Source organism: Octopus bimaculoides, chromosome 3 (assembly GCF_046866305.1).
Source record: "Octopus bimaculoides isolate indiv1 chromosome 3, ASM4686630v1, whole genome shotgun sequence".
Lineage (NCBI taxonomy): Eukaryota > Metazoa > Mollusca > Cephalopoda > Octopoda > Octopodidae > Octopus > Octopus bimaculoides.
Genome location: NC_142930.1, coordinates 158,339,289 through 158,355,823, shown reverse-complemented (window position 1 = coordinate 158,355,823; position 16,535 = coordinate 158,339,289). Strand labels below are relative to the sequence as shown.

The 16,535-nt window shown below is 34.5% G+C and overlaps 1 protein-coding gene across 2 annotated transcripts in view; it reads left to right on the top strand.

Moving 5' to 3' along the window:
- The first annotated feature begins 909 nt into the window (after nt 1-909).
- The window catches only part of LOC106877484 (next to BRCA1 gene 1 protein), a 58,885-nt gene continuing 43,259 nt past the window's right edge, over nt 910-16,535 (top strand). For both annotated transcript variants that reach the window (XM_089349870.1, XM_089349871.1), the window contains exon 1: nt 910-1,172. In XM_089349870.1, the coding sequence (XP_089205996.1) occupies nt 1,065-1,172 (108 nt within the window). In that variant the 5' untranslated portion in view covers nt 910-1,064. The remainder of the gene's footprint in view (nt 1,173-16,535) is intronic.

Here is a 16,535-nt window from a genome sequence, read left to right as displayed (position 1 = left end):
TTCATTGCTGGAAAGTATAATTTCAACCATTTCCCCATCAAGTCTCTCGTATTTCTAGCGCATAGAAATGGGATAGGCTGCATTAAATATTGTAAGGCACTTAAACATTCATCTAATTTTTGAAAAGGCTTTCCAGTCCAGTATTCAACAAGACGCCTAAACGAAGAATTACATAAAGTGAATGCTTATTTAAAATTAAATTGCTAGATTTTTTTAAAAATCAGCTTTTTGTTATAAAGTAGCTACACCACTGACCGAAAATTAATAAAGGTTTGGCCTTCAGATGTCTAGGTTTTGTATTTATTTGGTATCATGATTCGCCATGAAGTTTCATAAAAATCGGTGTCATCATTTAGTTCATGAATCGATTCATTGCACTGATATATGGACGTCTAATTATTTAAATATATATCATCAGACGTTCACACTGATTATATTTAGTTTGGATCTCAATGATTCAAAGCCATTACTTTTTTTCATCGAGACATGTGGCTAACAAGTGCAAAATTAAAATATTTAGGTCTTTCTCTTAAAGCTTCTTCTACCATTGACTGGAGCAGACTACGACTGAATAACTTGACTAAAATGTCTGACGGCTGTCTGCCAGTGACGTCAGATGTCTTAACAGGAAAATTACTTAAGTAAAATCAATCCGCACTGTTTGTATACAATAACAATCATAACATAAATTACGTACTTAATGTTATCGACTGAAAATATCAATATAGTTCTTTTTTATTCGCTGAAACATATTATCCAAACATTTTAATGTTACATTTTATCATTTAACTGCTGCTTTCAAACTGCAAAAATTAAAAAAATAGGTTCTATTTCTTACAAGTGTATTAATATTTTTAGTGCTTACTGTATTTGATGTATAAATATCGGGTAGTTGTTCGGCGAATCGGTGTCAAATAGTAGTAGAATCTTATATTGTGTTATGGCTTCTGAAATTTTCCTTCATATTCCTTAACCCCCCCGAATTTCACGAAGGTTTTTTTCCTCTATTTTAAACTCATCACTTACCAATTGCAAAAAATCAGAATCTCAGAACGTTTTCCAGAATGGATGGATACATCAATTTAGCGGTCAGAAGACTCGGAAACAGCGAAGACGCTTCACAGTTGATGCGGTTGCCTTATGATACGTGTTGGTCTGATCTAGAATGTATGGTACGTACTTGCATTTCCTTTCATAATTCTCCTTCTTTTTTATTTTGTCTCAAGCCGAAATGATACAAAACAAACGAACACAGACACCCACTATCTAATAACAGTAATGTAGTGGTTGTTATTTTAGTCTTTCGAAGTTGTTTTCTAGACTAAACTTTGCAGTGTTGTGCCTCTGTTTTGGTAAACATCATAAAAATAAATAAGATATTGCCTTAATAAGACGAATCGAAAAATGAAAACAAAGACTGTTGTGCGATTTTATGACCCGTTTTGATGGCAAAAATAAAAAATACAGAAGTGTGTGCATAATATATATATATATATATATGGATATTTGATACTATACACTTCGAATAATAATATATATATATATGTGTGTGTGTATTTATATATATATATATATATATATATATATATATATATATATATATATATATATATATATATATATATATATATATATATATATATATGTGTGTGTGTGTGTGTATTTATATATGTGTGTGTATTTATATATATGTGTGTATTTATATATATATATGTGTGTGTGTATTTATATGTGTGTGTGTGTATTTATATATATATATGTGTGTGTGTGTATTTATATGTGTGTGTATTTATATATATGTGTGTGTGTGTATTTATATATATGTGTGTGTGTGTGTATTTATATATATATATGTGTGTGTATTTATATATATATGTGTGTGTGTATATTTATATATATATATATATATATATATATATATGTGTGTGTGTGTATTTATATATATATATGTGTGTGTGTATTTATATTTTGAGTCACAAATTTACAAAGATAAACAGTAAGAAAAAGGAATTTGAGAGTTGCGTGTGCTAATAGTATGTATATATATGTTTTTTTTGTTATATATAAATCTTGGTCGGTAAATAAACAATTAAATTTGAAAGGGAGACATTGTTTACATATATATATTTCTGTTTGAATAAATAATATTCTTTGCACGAAAGCAATTATTTGTCCGCCAAAGTACACACACGTATTTATATATAATTATAATTCTTTATATATATATATATATATATATATATTTTAGTGTGTGTATGCAGGTGAAAAAAATAAATAAATATATGCAATTAGATTTTAGACTAGTTTGAAATCCGAAGTCTTTAATATATATAGTCTCGCCTAATATAGTTATTATATGGATATTGATACATATTATTTTGGTATGCGTTGCTCGGACTTGGTTAGTTTCTTAAAAATAATTATTGTTTTGTTATTCCCTGCTGAATGATCGACGATCAATGGAGAAGCAAACCTGTAGCCATTTCTGTGTCATCATTTTATTGACTGACTCACCCAGACAAACAGACAGATATGTTTGTCAGTTTATTAAGAAAATAATAATAATAACCACCCAATTACGTTCATTTAAGACAATAAAATGCTTTTCAAAGACAGCAAACAAATGCAGTTATATTTTGTCTATGTCTATTTTTAACGATGTGTTTATCCTATTATAAATTTAAGATAGAGCTTGCAGCCTGTAATATATTGTAATAATGGTGTTTTTAATTTCATCTCAACCTTGATCTGAGTAAGAAAAATTCTTTCCGTGATCATCCCTAATTTTTTTTCTTTTTATTATTTGCCAAAATAAGATTACATACATTAATAAACGTGTCCTTCATTTTTCTAGGACAGTTGGGCGTGTGATTTAGCTATTCTTTCTAGCTGCTCAAATAACCACATAATTTGGCTGGTACTTTATTTAATCGATCTTGAGAGAATGATGAAAGGCAAAATCGACGTCCTGGCTTAATGCGATTATAACAAAATAATTCCAGGACATTTTAGTCTGACACTACCATATTCTGCCAATCCAGCTCATCCTTATAGTAATAATAATGGCTCATGTTTATATTTACTTTAGTGTTGAACAATAGACATAGAGAGAACCGTGAGAGCGGATGACGTCACTTCCTATATCTCTCCGGTTTCGTCTAAACACTTATATAGATATATTAGAGGGTTGGTACCCGGTTTGGTATTCATTTTAACCTTTTCCGATTTTTTATTTATTTATTTTTGTTTGGAAAATCCTGTTTAAATAAAAGAAAAAAAAAATTTATAAATAATTCTGACGCAGTTAACTTGATTTTATTGCTTTCAGTGTCTATTTAACAAATATGGATATCTATAGTTTTTTTTTATACGTTTTAGGATAAAACCTCTGAATGTAAAATTGTAAGAAACTAATTGCCGTATTGTTGCGTTCATATCTTCTCATACATTATGTGAAGATATTAGGGTGAGAATTTCCATCTTGAATGCCTTTTTTTTTTAAAAGAAATAATAATATCCACAGTACAGAATTCGATAGTGTACAATATAATGCCATACATATATATATATATGGTATTCAGTACTTTTTCTTCCCCGATAATCAACACTAAACACACACACACATGTATATGTATATTCTTACAGATATAGGGTAAAAATTAATAATTAGTAATTATACCAAATAGTTCGGTGTGTTAAAAAACCATTATCGGTAAACTTATATAAACATAATTAAAATTAGGGTTTAGCATTGGGTGTGTGGTGAAGCAATTCTTGCTAAACCCTAATTTTAATTATATATATATATATATATATAGACACACAAATTTTATCCATAATCTTTAAGTCCAATAGAATATTTTGTTTCAGCTCTTTAAGAACACAAACACTCATTCTCTCTCTCTTTCATATATATATATATATATATATGTATATATATATATATATACATACACGCACGCGTGTGTATGTGTGTGTGTAATTTCTATTTTTCAAACGTTTTTACAAAAAATAAATAAAACTAAACATCATGTAATATATTAACTGGTACCCTGTGTAATAATTACGGTAATTAAATAGCGATGTAACAATAATTATGGTAATTTAAATTATAGGTTCCCGACAATGTGTTTACTTATTTAATCGCCGGTGTGTGATTGACAATTTCTGTTTTTTTTTCCGTTTGATGTCTAATATGGAAATAAATATATTTTTGCATTTGTTCCAAAATAATACTTTTTCTGTTTTAGATAATTGAAGAAAGATTTTCTCAACGAATTTTATACTATTCAGATGAAAAATAAAATAGCTTTCCTAACGTTTTAACAATAGCTGGTAGACTGCTATTATTTCTCCACACATGCAAGTAATATCCAGCTAATTTTAGATGTTTATGTTGGGAAGGTTAGATCACCCCCACCCTTCGTACTTTGATCAATTGCATTGTGTTAGTAGGGAATGAATTCTTTTCTCTGTCGACAAGGCCTTCTATTTATTTACTTTAAAGAAATGTTCAGAATAGCTTCTAACCGGGTATATTTCTGCTACTCATTGCATTGTAAGTCCTTGGTGTAGGTATCACAGAAAGGAGCATTTGCTTGAAATTGCCCTGTTATGAGACACTGCTTTTAAAAATATCACCTAAAAAAAAATTGTTTTCATCAGTTCCACATTGGATGGACTCTTACGGCTTTTATTTCTCTGCAAAAACACGTTGTATTGAAATTAATCTTTTAACAGATTCCTTCCAGTATCACTCTAGACCAGTGTTTTCTCAATGGGGGTTCGTATGACCCCTGCGGGTCCATGTAAGTGTTTGCTGTTAAAGATTATGTGCAATAAATTGATTATACTTCTTCAGTACACAAAATCTTTCAACAGTTGTTTTTTAAAAATACAATTCCTAATAATAATTAATTATAAAAATATAATAGGATATTTTTTAAGAAACATTGAATGGCTATGAGGGTCCAGCCAACTAAAATTGGAATCGAAGGGGTCTGTAAAAAATAGTTCAGAACCACTACTCCATTTAGACGCTTGCTTTTCCACCCTCAGTTACAAGAAAATGGTTATCAGACTTACTTCATTGTCGAGCAGTAGCAGTAGTTAGACAATTGCTAACAACTACTGCGACTACTTCGTTTTAACAAGGAATTTTCTAGAGAAAACTTGGTTAGATTCTGCAAAGTTCTATTAATATTTCCGGCGATCTTTCGATTTTGGAACATATAAATACGAGGAAGTTACTGCCGACGGGTTTGGCAGTAAATAAACTCTCGTTTTTTTTTGTTTTTTTTAATAGTAATATAGATATATGTGTGTGGTATCAAATGCCTCTCATTTGGGTCCTGTGTAATTGCTATGAGCGATCTTTCGCTATCTGGAATATATTTTTTGTTTCAAGATTTAATAACAAAATAAATTTAAAATAAGTTACACACATGATAATTTAGGTCTGGCTATTGAGTTGAGAGAGACTGTGTAAATATTTGTTCGTCGTTATTTGATATATCGATGCCCGGGCGACCAGCTGTTAATCTGGATTTAATATTTTTAGCCTCGTTGCTGAAATACGATCGGTGTTTTGGTCATCTAAGCAAGGTATTAGTGAAAGCAAGGGTATTTTGGTGCCTTGAGGATTAAACACAATTTATTCACAAGCCTCCATGCGGTCCCCGACTTGCTTAAAATCGCAACTAAATCTTCCTCAAATAGTCCCACCTCCACCTCATACACCTTAAATAACGACCAAAAAAAAAGCATTAGATAATCTAGATGTCTTCAAAATGAACGACGATCATGTATGTTTGAATTTAAAAATTGTCCCGTACTAATTAGGATTTCATTAGATTGGAGACTCCCCTCATACACTATCAGTAATTGGTAGCGTGTCTCTTAAAGTGGTCATCTGTTGCTATCCATCGTTTTTCCCCTTATATCTATCGTACGTCATCGCGGTATCACTGGGGATCTCTCTCTCCCTTGCATTTGCTTATTTTATCGGTTTCAGCTCCATGGGTTATGACCATACAGAGAGACTTGGTGCAAGGTTACTTATCGATATCTATCTGACAAACTGTTAAGTTTCACTGCATAAGCATACTCACTAGGACCGCAGGTTCTACAAACACTTGTGAATATGTGTATGTTATGCATGTATATATGCAAGATGATGATGATGATGATCATTTGACGTCCATATTCCATGCTGATATGGACGGTTTGACAGGATCTTAAGTGTCCAAGGATTGCATCAAACTCCGTCTGCTTCGGCATGGCTTTTACAGCTGGATGCCCTTTCTAACGCTAATACACACACACACACACACACACACACACACATATATTTAACGAACTTCTGCGCAGATTGTCTACCAAATTCCACTTAAGGTATTAATCACCCTTGGGCTATAGTAGAAGACATTTGGCCAGAGTACCTTGCAGTGAGGTAGAATATGATGGATGCCACATGGTTGCGAATCAAACTTAACGACACAGTCATGCGTTTGCATCTATTATGTAATTATTCATTAATTCAAGATCAGATCTGATTTAACAGGCTTATAGTTAAACAAATTTCAGCTGTGTCCATACTATCATTTTCGTTCTGGCATAGCGTATCTAAAACTATATTATTGAATGTGTCTTTTCTCTTTTTTGTTAAAGGTGGTGGTGAAGAGGATTTGGGTATTATTTCTAGCTGAGTGAGTGACCTTATCAAGGCTATGGTCATTGATTTGCAATATAGTGTAGGTATGGCTGTGGTTAAGAAGTTTACTTGCAAGCATGTGTATCTGCGTTTGGTTCTCAGTGTAGGTTTTCTACTTTAACCTTGGGTTGACAAATGTAAAACTTGGTACAGAAATTGTGTGGAAGCTTGTTGAATATGTGAGTGCCTTTTGCCAGTCTATATCAGTGAAGGATATTAAGTATTGGCAAGAAAAAAAAAAAGTGAATAAAATTCCCCAAGTGCCTTGTTTGTTACAGGCAATCGCTATCAGAATGCAATGAACCAATTATTGACCCATTGGCAACTTGTAACCAACACTGTTATTGTTTATGAATTGTAATATAAATAAATGTAGGTCAATCTGATAATATAATATGGTGACAGCATTGCATTTCAGAGAATGATATAAATCTGGTTGAATTGTACAGGTGAATAGTTATAGCTTCTGCATGAGAAGGTGCTCATTATTTACACCTGGTAGATGTTTATAGCAAATGTTGTTATTGGAACTATGAATGTGTGAGTGTTGAGAATTTGTGGGTAATTTATTTTAAACTTTTCTAGTCTAAAGATGATGGATTACTGTGGTAAATTTGATTTGTTGTTTATCCCTGTTTAGCCTGATCAAGCAAACCTTTGACCAAAAACATTCCAGCCTTGACTGTCCCATCGTCTTTTATATCTGTATAATCAAAGTCACATTAACATCTTTGATTTGATCACTTTCAAGTGTTGCTGGTTAGTGTTGGCAAAAAGAAAATTCCAGCAGATGCAATGTCAGGAAAAAAACGGTTTCACAAAATGTTTAAGCACATAGTCTGAGTATTGAGTTATCTAGTAAGACTGGCAAGAGCAGGAGAGACAGTTGCATTTAGTTTAAATGATGATAACACATTAAATGCTCAAGATTTGAGGAACTGTCAGCAGAAGTTCTGGTCTCTGTCTAAGTTTCTATTTCAACACAAATACTGGGTTCAGTTTTTGGACAAGGCACTAGACTTTCCCTCTCGCATACTTGGCAAACCTGTTTTTAAGAGAATTGTTGATGTCAAAACTGTTTGACTGTGATTGTTACCGATCCAAGTAATTAACTTTGCTATATAATCTTTAGGTAGAGAGTTAAGTTGAGAATTCTCAGCATAAACTATCAAAAAATTATTGATATCTCGAATGACAACATGGGCATTTTGTAAGGTTCCCTATGACTAAAGACATTTTGCTATCATATAGAATATATCTTAAATGATGGCATATTTTGAACCCATATTGAGGTGTCTGAAACCATCATTTATAATTATAAATGATTGTTTTTATAATTATAATTGCCTCTTTGAACATGTTTGTCAGTTATGTGTTAGATACCATGTTTCCATTTCAGGGTACAAAATGAAATTGGCTTATATTTTGGCATCTTAGGTGGTGAATTGGCAGTCACTAGAGCATTGGATGAAATGCTTGCAGTATTTATTCTGGTTCCTTTCATTTTAAGTTCAAATAACACTGAGATCAACTTTGCCTTTCATTCTTCTAATAGTCTGGAGCAGTGAACTAGCAGAATCATTAGTATATATATATATATATATATATATATATATATATATATATATATATACGTGCGGGTGACACGTAAAAGCACCCACTACACTCTCTGAGTGGTTGGCGTTAGGAAGGGCATCTAGCTGTAGAAACTCTGCCAAATCAGACTGGAGCCTGGTGTTGCCATCCGGTTTCACCAGTCCTCAGTCAAATCGTCCAACCCATGCTAGCATGGAAAGCGGACGTTAAACGATGATGATGATGATATATATATATATATGCATGCATGCATGAATGTCTTTAGTTTGCAAATCAAGATGTTGGTACAAGAGAAATCACAGTAACTGCCAGACTATTGCATGTTGTTATACATTGCTGGTTTCAATGCACTTCCTTGCATTATTATAGCTTTCAAATAATGCCACCCCAATGGCTAGGTGAGCAGGTTAACATTTCCCCTAAACAGAAACCTGTACACTGCAGGGTTACCCCATTCACAGCTGGGCGAACGGGAGCAATGTGAAATAGTGTTTTGCTCAAGGACATAACTCTGTGTGTGTGTGCATGCAATACTTAAATGGATAAATTGATGACAGTATATCGTGATTTCAAGTTGCCAAATAGGTTTATGGTTACTGTGAAAAAGAATTGGAAATCTTCCAGTTGTGAGTATACGAAGTCCATCAATATGAACAGACTGAAATAGTATCGATACCAAAAAGTTGGGGTGGTTAATATCAGAACCTATACAAAGAAAATAAATTATGAAAATAATTTACTAATAGGTATGAAATTAGCAGGATTGGTAGAACATTGGACAAAATACATCATGATGTTTGATTGCATCTCTTTACATTTATAAGTTCAAATCCAGCCAGGGTCTACTTTTCTCTGGTTTTTATAATAAGTACAGTAAACTTCCTCCTGTCTGGCTCTACCAGAAGGTTGCCAAATGACTGAATTTTCCAGATATCTCTTAAGCACTTCTTAAAATTACTGTAGCACTTTACAAAACTCATTAAAATTTTCTATATACATCAGTATTATCATTAATATTCTGAATTTAGTAGAAATAGAAAGAAATAAAAATATGATTTAAGTAAAGAATGTTTTATCAACCTAAATACAGGAACTGTCAATGCAATAAAATAAAATAACTACTGTACTTCAAGAACCAATGATTCATTTTAGATACAGTAGAAACTTCTTTTAATGACATTTGATTAATTAACACAAATTAGTTCAAATTTTCTTGACTAATTAACAATGCATTCTCTTTCATTTTTCTTTGGGTGCCAGCTGCTGGAGAGTTCTGGTTATTTGAATAGCCGATAGGAGGGACTCTACTGTCCTTGGAGTAGGAATGAGTGTTGCACTGTAATCAATCATCATCACCATTTAAAGTCCACTTTCCATGCTAGCATGGGTTGGACGATTTGACTGAGGACTGGCAAGCCAGATGGCTGCACCAGACTCCAATCTGATCTGGCAGGGTTGCTACAGCTGGATGCCCTTCCTAACGCCAACCACTCCAAGAGTGTAGTGGGTGTTTTTTTTACATGCCACCAATGAAGGAACCTTTATGCAGCCACTTGACTTGGTAAAAATAGCAGTCAAGCCTCACTCAAATGAAAACTACTGTGAGGATGTGCACACATTGACTCATTGTACTTCTGGATTCTCACTGCCTGAAAAAATGGGATGATCACCGGTTATAGGGTATCTTAATCTGGGTTAATCTGATGCTAAATAACAACGACCAGTGAGGAATAAATATTCCAGATACTTTTGATTATTATGAAATATCACCATTTAAAGGCCTCTCTGTGTGTGTGTGTGTGTGGCGTTTAATAGTTTGCAGTGCTATATTTATGAACATTTTCTCTCAATTAGAAGATAATGGCAGGAGGCCAAGGTTTTGCGAAAGGTAACCAACACAACTACCCGACCCCAGAAAAAAAAAAAAAAAAAACGCAACAAAAGCATCTGTATTCAGCATAGTCAGAACAGAACAGTGAGGCATTTTAATGAAAGGCTAAGCTAGTAACATCAATGTTACATTACATTCTGTTTTATTGACATAGATGAAAAACAAAAATGGTTTGCTGACTTTTTCTGAAGCGATGTGAAGTTAAAAATAGAAATACTATATGCTCTTCATCAAATAATCTTTCTATTAAACAACATAACATTTTTTAATTAGAAGAATAGTAAGGAGGAAAAGACTTGATTATATCTTAAATAGCTGTTAGCTACATTTTACTACATATACGCTAAGCCTGCTAAATTCATTCTTTAGTTTTATTATTGGACTGCAGAAATTAACACACGAAACGGCCAACGCAGACTTTATTGACTTCTGTTGGAAAGAACCATGCACTCCTCCCCCTGTTTCCATCCATATTCATTCACCAGCAATATCCAAATAAAGCACTCACCCACCAAGCTGTATGCAAATACGAACACCAGCTATCTTCAGGAATTTCTTGATATTTCATTTTAAAATGAAAAAGCTTCAGTAAGATTCATTTTCTTTTCTAAAGTATACGGAAGATTTTGGCTTTGAACAATTACTGACTTTAGAAAAGGCTAAAATGTTGACCTTTCTGACTTATCCTTCCACAACTGAGGCAGTGTACTCTTATCAGCTACTAGTAATATTAAAACAAGAAGTTTTTTTTGTTTTGTTTATCATAGAACCAAAAGCAGTCTCAGGCAGATTGGTATCAAAAAGGTTAAAAAAATAAATGCAGTAGACTAATTTTGCATACTAGCAGAGACAAGAAGGATCGAGAGGCTGGAATCAAACCAGAACAGTGGTAGAAAACAAGAACTGGAGAGATTGTGTTGCAGCCTTATTTGCCTCATGGCACAGAGAGAACTAACCTTTGCCCTACCCAATATTCTTACAGGCTTTGGACAATCACTTTAGTATTCTCTTATTGGTTGAACTATAGTTACTTCTACTTTTCAATATTTATGCCTTAATTGTCCCCTGTTGTTCCTGCCTTGGTACCTTCAGGAGTTTGTATACTTTGTGAGAACCACCGATGTTTTCATGCTTTACTAAGTGTATGATGCTTTGATCTGTTCAATGAAGTAAAAATGTTATAAAAATATTATTGCAAAGAAAGTTTAAAACTTCTTTCATTGTGATCTGAAGTTGTTTAGAAAATTTATAAAATCAGCTACAATTGTTTTTAGAGCATTTAATGCACATTCACTGTTATTCACATATTGCTAATAAAACTTTCTTCTGGGAAATTTCTTCCAAACTTTGATGTATATATTTGTGTTTAAAACACTGGTTAAAATTTTTACGGCAAGGTTTTAGTCTATCCAAAATGTTTTTAAAATGTATGGTTAAGAAGCTTGCTTCTCAACCATGTCATCTTGGGTTCAGTTTGATGTGGTATCTTGGGCAAGTGTCTTCTACTATAGCTCTGGGCTGACCAAAGCTTTGTGAATGGATTTGGCAGATGGAAAGTGAAAGGATATATATATATATATATATATGTATATATATATACACACACATGGTGGCTCAAAAGTAGGTTTACAGTTATTCAACTATCTCTTTTGCAATCATATATTAACAGTTTAGATCTTAATTATAAAAAAAATATGAAACCATTATTCTATGCTAATTTAGTTAATTGTAAGATAGTAATTTAAATGTAATAAAATGTTTTAAAAGAAATTTAAAGTGCCTATGTGATAACTGCAAACCTACTTTTGGGCCACCCTGTATATTCATAAATATATTATCATCATCATCATCGTTTAACGTCCGCTTTCCATGCTAGCATGGGTTGGACGATTTGACTGAGGACTGGTGAAACCGGATGGCAACACCAGCCTCCAATCTGATTTGGCAGAGTTTCTACAGCTGGATGCCCTTCCTAACGCCAACCACTCAGAGAGTGTAGTGGGTGCTTTCACGTGTCAGCCGCACGAAGGCCAGTCAGGCGGTACTGGCAACGGCCACGCTCAAAATGGTGTATTTTATGTGCCACCCGCACAAGAGCCAGTCCAGGGGCACTGGCAACGATCTTGCTCGAAAATCCTACGAAGGCCAGTCAGGCGGTATATATAAATATGAAAAAAAAAATGTATATATGTTTGTGTCTCCTTGTTTTGACATCACATGATTGTCATAACTGAATGTCATTCATTTCCAATATTTTTATGGAAACATGTCTGGCTGTGGAGAATTGTTACCTTGCTTGGAGACAGGTGAGGGTTGGCAACAGGAAGGGCATCCAACTGTAACCAATTTGCCCTACACTCTGACTCAGAAAATTGGACCTTCATATAACTTCAAATAAACAGAGTAGCAGTTGCTATTAAATCTATTTTGCAAATTCTGTGATTTTGATTAGGTGATTCTTTTTGAATTGTATGGGCATGACTCAGTAGTTTTGAAGTTATCTTTGTAACCAAGTTTTCAGGTTTCATTTTGCTATGTGACACCTTACACAAGTGTCTTCTGTTATACAGTTAGTGAGATCAATACCTTGTGAGTGAAATTTAGCTGATGAAAACTGTAGAGACACCCTTTATATAGCAGTTTGTGAATGAGTGTTTGTATGTCTTTACATTGACACTATTTGAGCAATATCCCGTAACTCTGTGGCTTCATCTGTCTCATACAAGGATCATCATCATCATCAGCACCATCATTTAACGTCCATTTTCCGTGCAGGTGTGGGTTGGACAGTTTGACAGAAATTGATTAGCCAGAGGATTACACTGAGCTCCCGTGTCTGCTTTGGTATGGTTTCTACGGCTGGATGCCCTTCCTAACACCAACCACTTCACAGTGTGTACTGGTGCTTTTTATGTGACACCGGTAGTGAGGTCACCAAGTAACTTGCGAGACAAGACCCCTTAACTGAGGGCAGGATATAGTATTGAGAGAGGTGGCTTTTTATTTTATGCTTCCCCCCTCAGTGGAATAAAAATACTTTGAAAAAAACGAGGGTTTATGTTAGGAAGAGCATCTGACTGAAAATTCCTGTCTCAATAAGTTTCAGTTGTCCCATGCCAGCATATAAATAATGGACATTAAATTGAGAAATTACTATATTTGTGATTTAAATATTCTTAATGAAACTAGGAAAGGAAAAAACAACAATTGTTTAATATTTTTTAAAATCATTTTAGAGACTAATTAACTTGTCAGTAGAACAGATGTATCAAGTGGTGTTGAAAATACACAATGAAAATAATTAAAAAGGTTGTTCTCTTTAAACTATTTAACTGGACTGACATAGATAACAATAGATAAATTTGTTTAGGTAACTAACAGTAAAAATAGAACTTATAATCTCTGCTGATTCACAGCAACGTTAAATTAAACTCATTTAATTGGATCCTGGCTATTTGATTGTTTTGTTTGCAACACCTCCAATTAATTATGCTCATTTTATTGATTATCACTTAATATTTTCTGATAATTTCAGGGTTGATTTTTATCTTCTCCAAAGAAGAAAGTTAATTTCTGTTAGTCTCTCTCTCTCTGTTGTGAATTATTGACCTTAATATTTAAGTCTCAATTCCTATTAACTCAAGGTCAACTCAACATTCAGTTATGTCTCTTTTTATGAATTACTTCATACTATATAAGAAATTTACTTTCATATGCACATATGTGGATGCATGTGCGGGCACACACACACATACTGGCCTTCCTCATAATTTCTGTCTTCCAAATTTCATTTGCATGACATTAAGTCAAGATTTAGCAGAAGTTAATTGCCCAAAGTGATGTGCAGTGGAATTGATCCTAGAATCACAAGTTTGAAGCACACTTCTTAATCACTCACCCTTGCCTGCCATATATTCATCATCATCATCATTGTTTAAATACTATTTCTCTGATCTATTCAGTTCTAATTTAAAATGATGATAGTTTTCAAAGGCATAAACACAAATGAAAAACACAAAATAGTAAATAACTTTTCAAGTCTTTCTTTCTGAGCTACACTGTTAACCAAGATTTAGTGTTTGCTTATAATAAAAACATCATTTCTAACTAAGCACTACATTTCCTGATACTAAGTTGTATGTGTACTAATACCTGGTTGCAAATTTGTTAATCGTTTAACAATGTTAGGCATAATTAGAACATGATTCACTGAAAAGTTGAATGAATATTTTAAAGGAAACCAATACTGGAGCTTTTAACAATGGGAAGAGCATCCAGCTGTAAAAAGTATTGCCCATGCAAACAACATCTCTCAATTAAAACAATATTTATCTGTCAGTCTCTATTGAAGAAGCTTCTGTGGTTGTTTGTCCCATTAAGAATTCACCATACACCATCGTTTAACGTCCGCCTTCCATGATAGCATGGGTTGGACGATTTGACTGAGGACTGGTGAACCGGATGGCTGCACCAGGCTCCAATCTCATCTGGCAGTTTCTACAGCTGGATGCCCTTCCTAATGCCAACCACTCTGAGAGTGTTGTGGGTGCTTTTATGTGCCACCGGCACGAAGGCCAGTCACGCGGTACTGACAACGGCCATGCTCAAAATGTTTTTTTTACGTGCCACCTGCACAGGAGCCAGTCATGCGGCACTGGCAATGACCTCGCTCGAATGATTTTCTAATGTGCCACCGGCACAAGTGCCAGTAAGGCGACGCTGGTAACGATCACGCTCAAATGGTGCTATTTATGTGCCACTAGCACGGGAGCCAGACAGCTGCTCTGGCAATGGTCACGCTCAGACGGTGCTGTCAGTGCTCCACTAGCACAGGTGCCAGTCATCGAATATGGTTCAATTACAATTTCGATTTCACTTGCCCCAACAGGTCTTTGCAAGCAGAGTTTAGTGTCCAATTGGCATGGGTACCAAGAATTGACAACAAATTATCTTAAGACATTGGATTCTGTAGTTTTATAGTTTTTCTGTGAGTTGTCATTATGTATCATATGCTTTTGCAGTGTGTTGATCACACTACAGCAAATGTCTTCCTGATTAAGCATTACTTTGTTCTTTTTATTGAGTTGGTTTTCCATTGCCTTCCTTGACTGAATGGCCATTGGCCCACAAGGAGCTCATCCATCTCTCAACGAATCTTGTTTTTAGACACCTTCCTTACAAGAGTACCAAGCTACTGATGCAGGAGAGCTGGTTTAGTTGTCAACCATTTGACTATGAAACAGTACTGGTTTACATGGTACCAGTAGCAGGTCTCATCAGCTCCTGATGAGATCTCTCACCTGACTAGGTTTCTGTTATTGCTTACTCTTTTACATGTTTGTCATTTGACTGTGGCCATGCTGGAGCACTGCCTTTGGTTGAGCAAATCGACCCCAGGACTTATTCTTTGTAAGCCTAGTACTTATTCTATCGGTCTCTCTTTGCCGAACCGCTAAGTTACGGGGACATAAACACACCAGCATCGGTTGTCAAGCGATGTTGGAGGGACAAACATGCAAACATATACACACACACACACACACATACATATATATATATATATATATATATATATATATATATATATATATATATATATATATACGACGGGCTTCTTTCAGTTTCCGTCTACCAAATCCACTCACAAGGCTTTGGTCGGCCCGAGGCTATAGTAGAAGACACTTGCCCAAGGTGCCATGCAGTGGGACTGAACCCGGAACTATGTGTTTCGTAAGCAAGCTACTTACCAAACAGCCACTTCTACGCCTATTAGCAAAAGTAATTTAAGTATAAGAAAAAATACTGTATTCTTGTTCTTGGCCTACCCCTAGGTTTCCTGCCAGTTGGCTTAGCTTGAAGAGTCCTCTTACAATTCCTTCCTGTGATAATCACATGTTTGTAGTATTAGAGTTATGATCTCTCAATGTGAAGAAGTAGCAACTTGACCTGGTGAAACATTCTAATCTCCAAGCTATGCACCCTGTCAAATAATGTTGTTCCAAAGATACTTCAGAGAAATCCCACTTTGGCTGCTTGCATTCATGATTGTACTCTTTCAGTCATTAACCAACATTCATTGGATTTATTGTACAACTTCACTTTCTAATCAAATTCATATCAGTTCAGTTCCGGGAGGCATGTCTCCTGCATCCCTTTTCGGCTGGGCATTCCTAATCTTGTGTGCCCGTGGGTGCTGGTTCCACATAGAAAGCACATCTGCCAGTGTCACGTAAAAAGCACCCAGTACACTCTGTAAAGTGGTTGGCGGCATTAGGAAGGGCATCCGACCATAAATACCAAAACAGGCATGGAGCCTAGGCAGCTCTCCACCTGGCC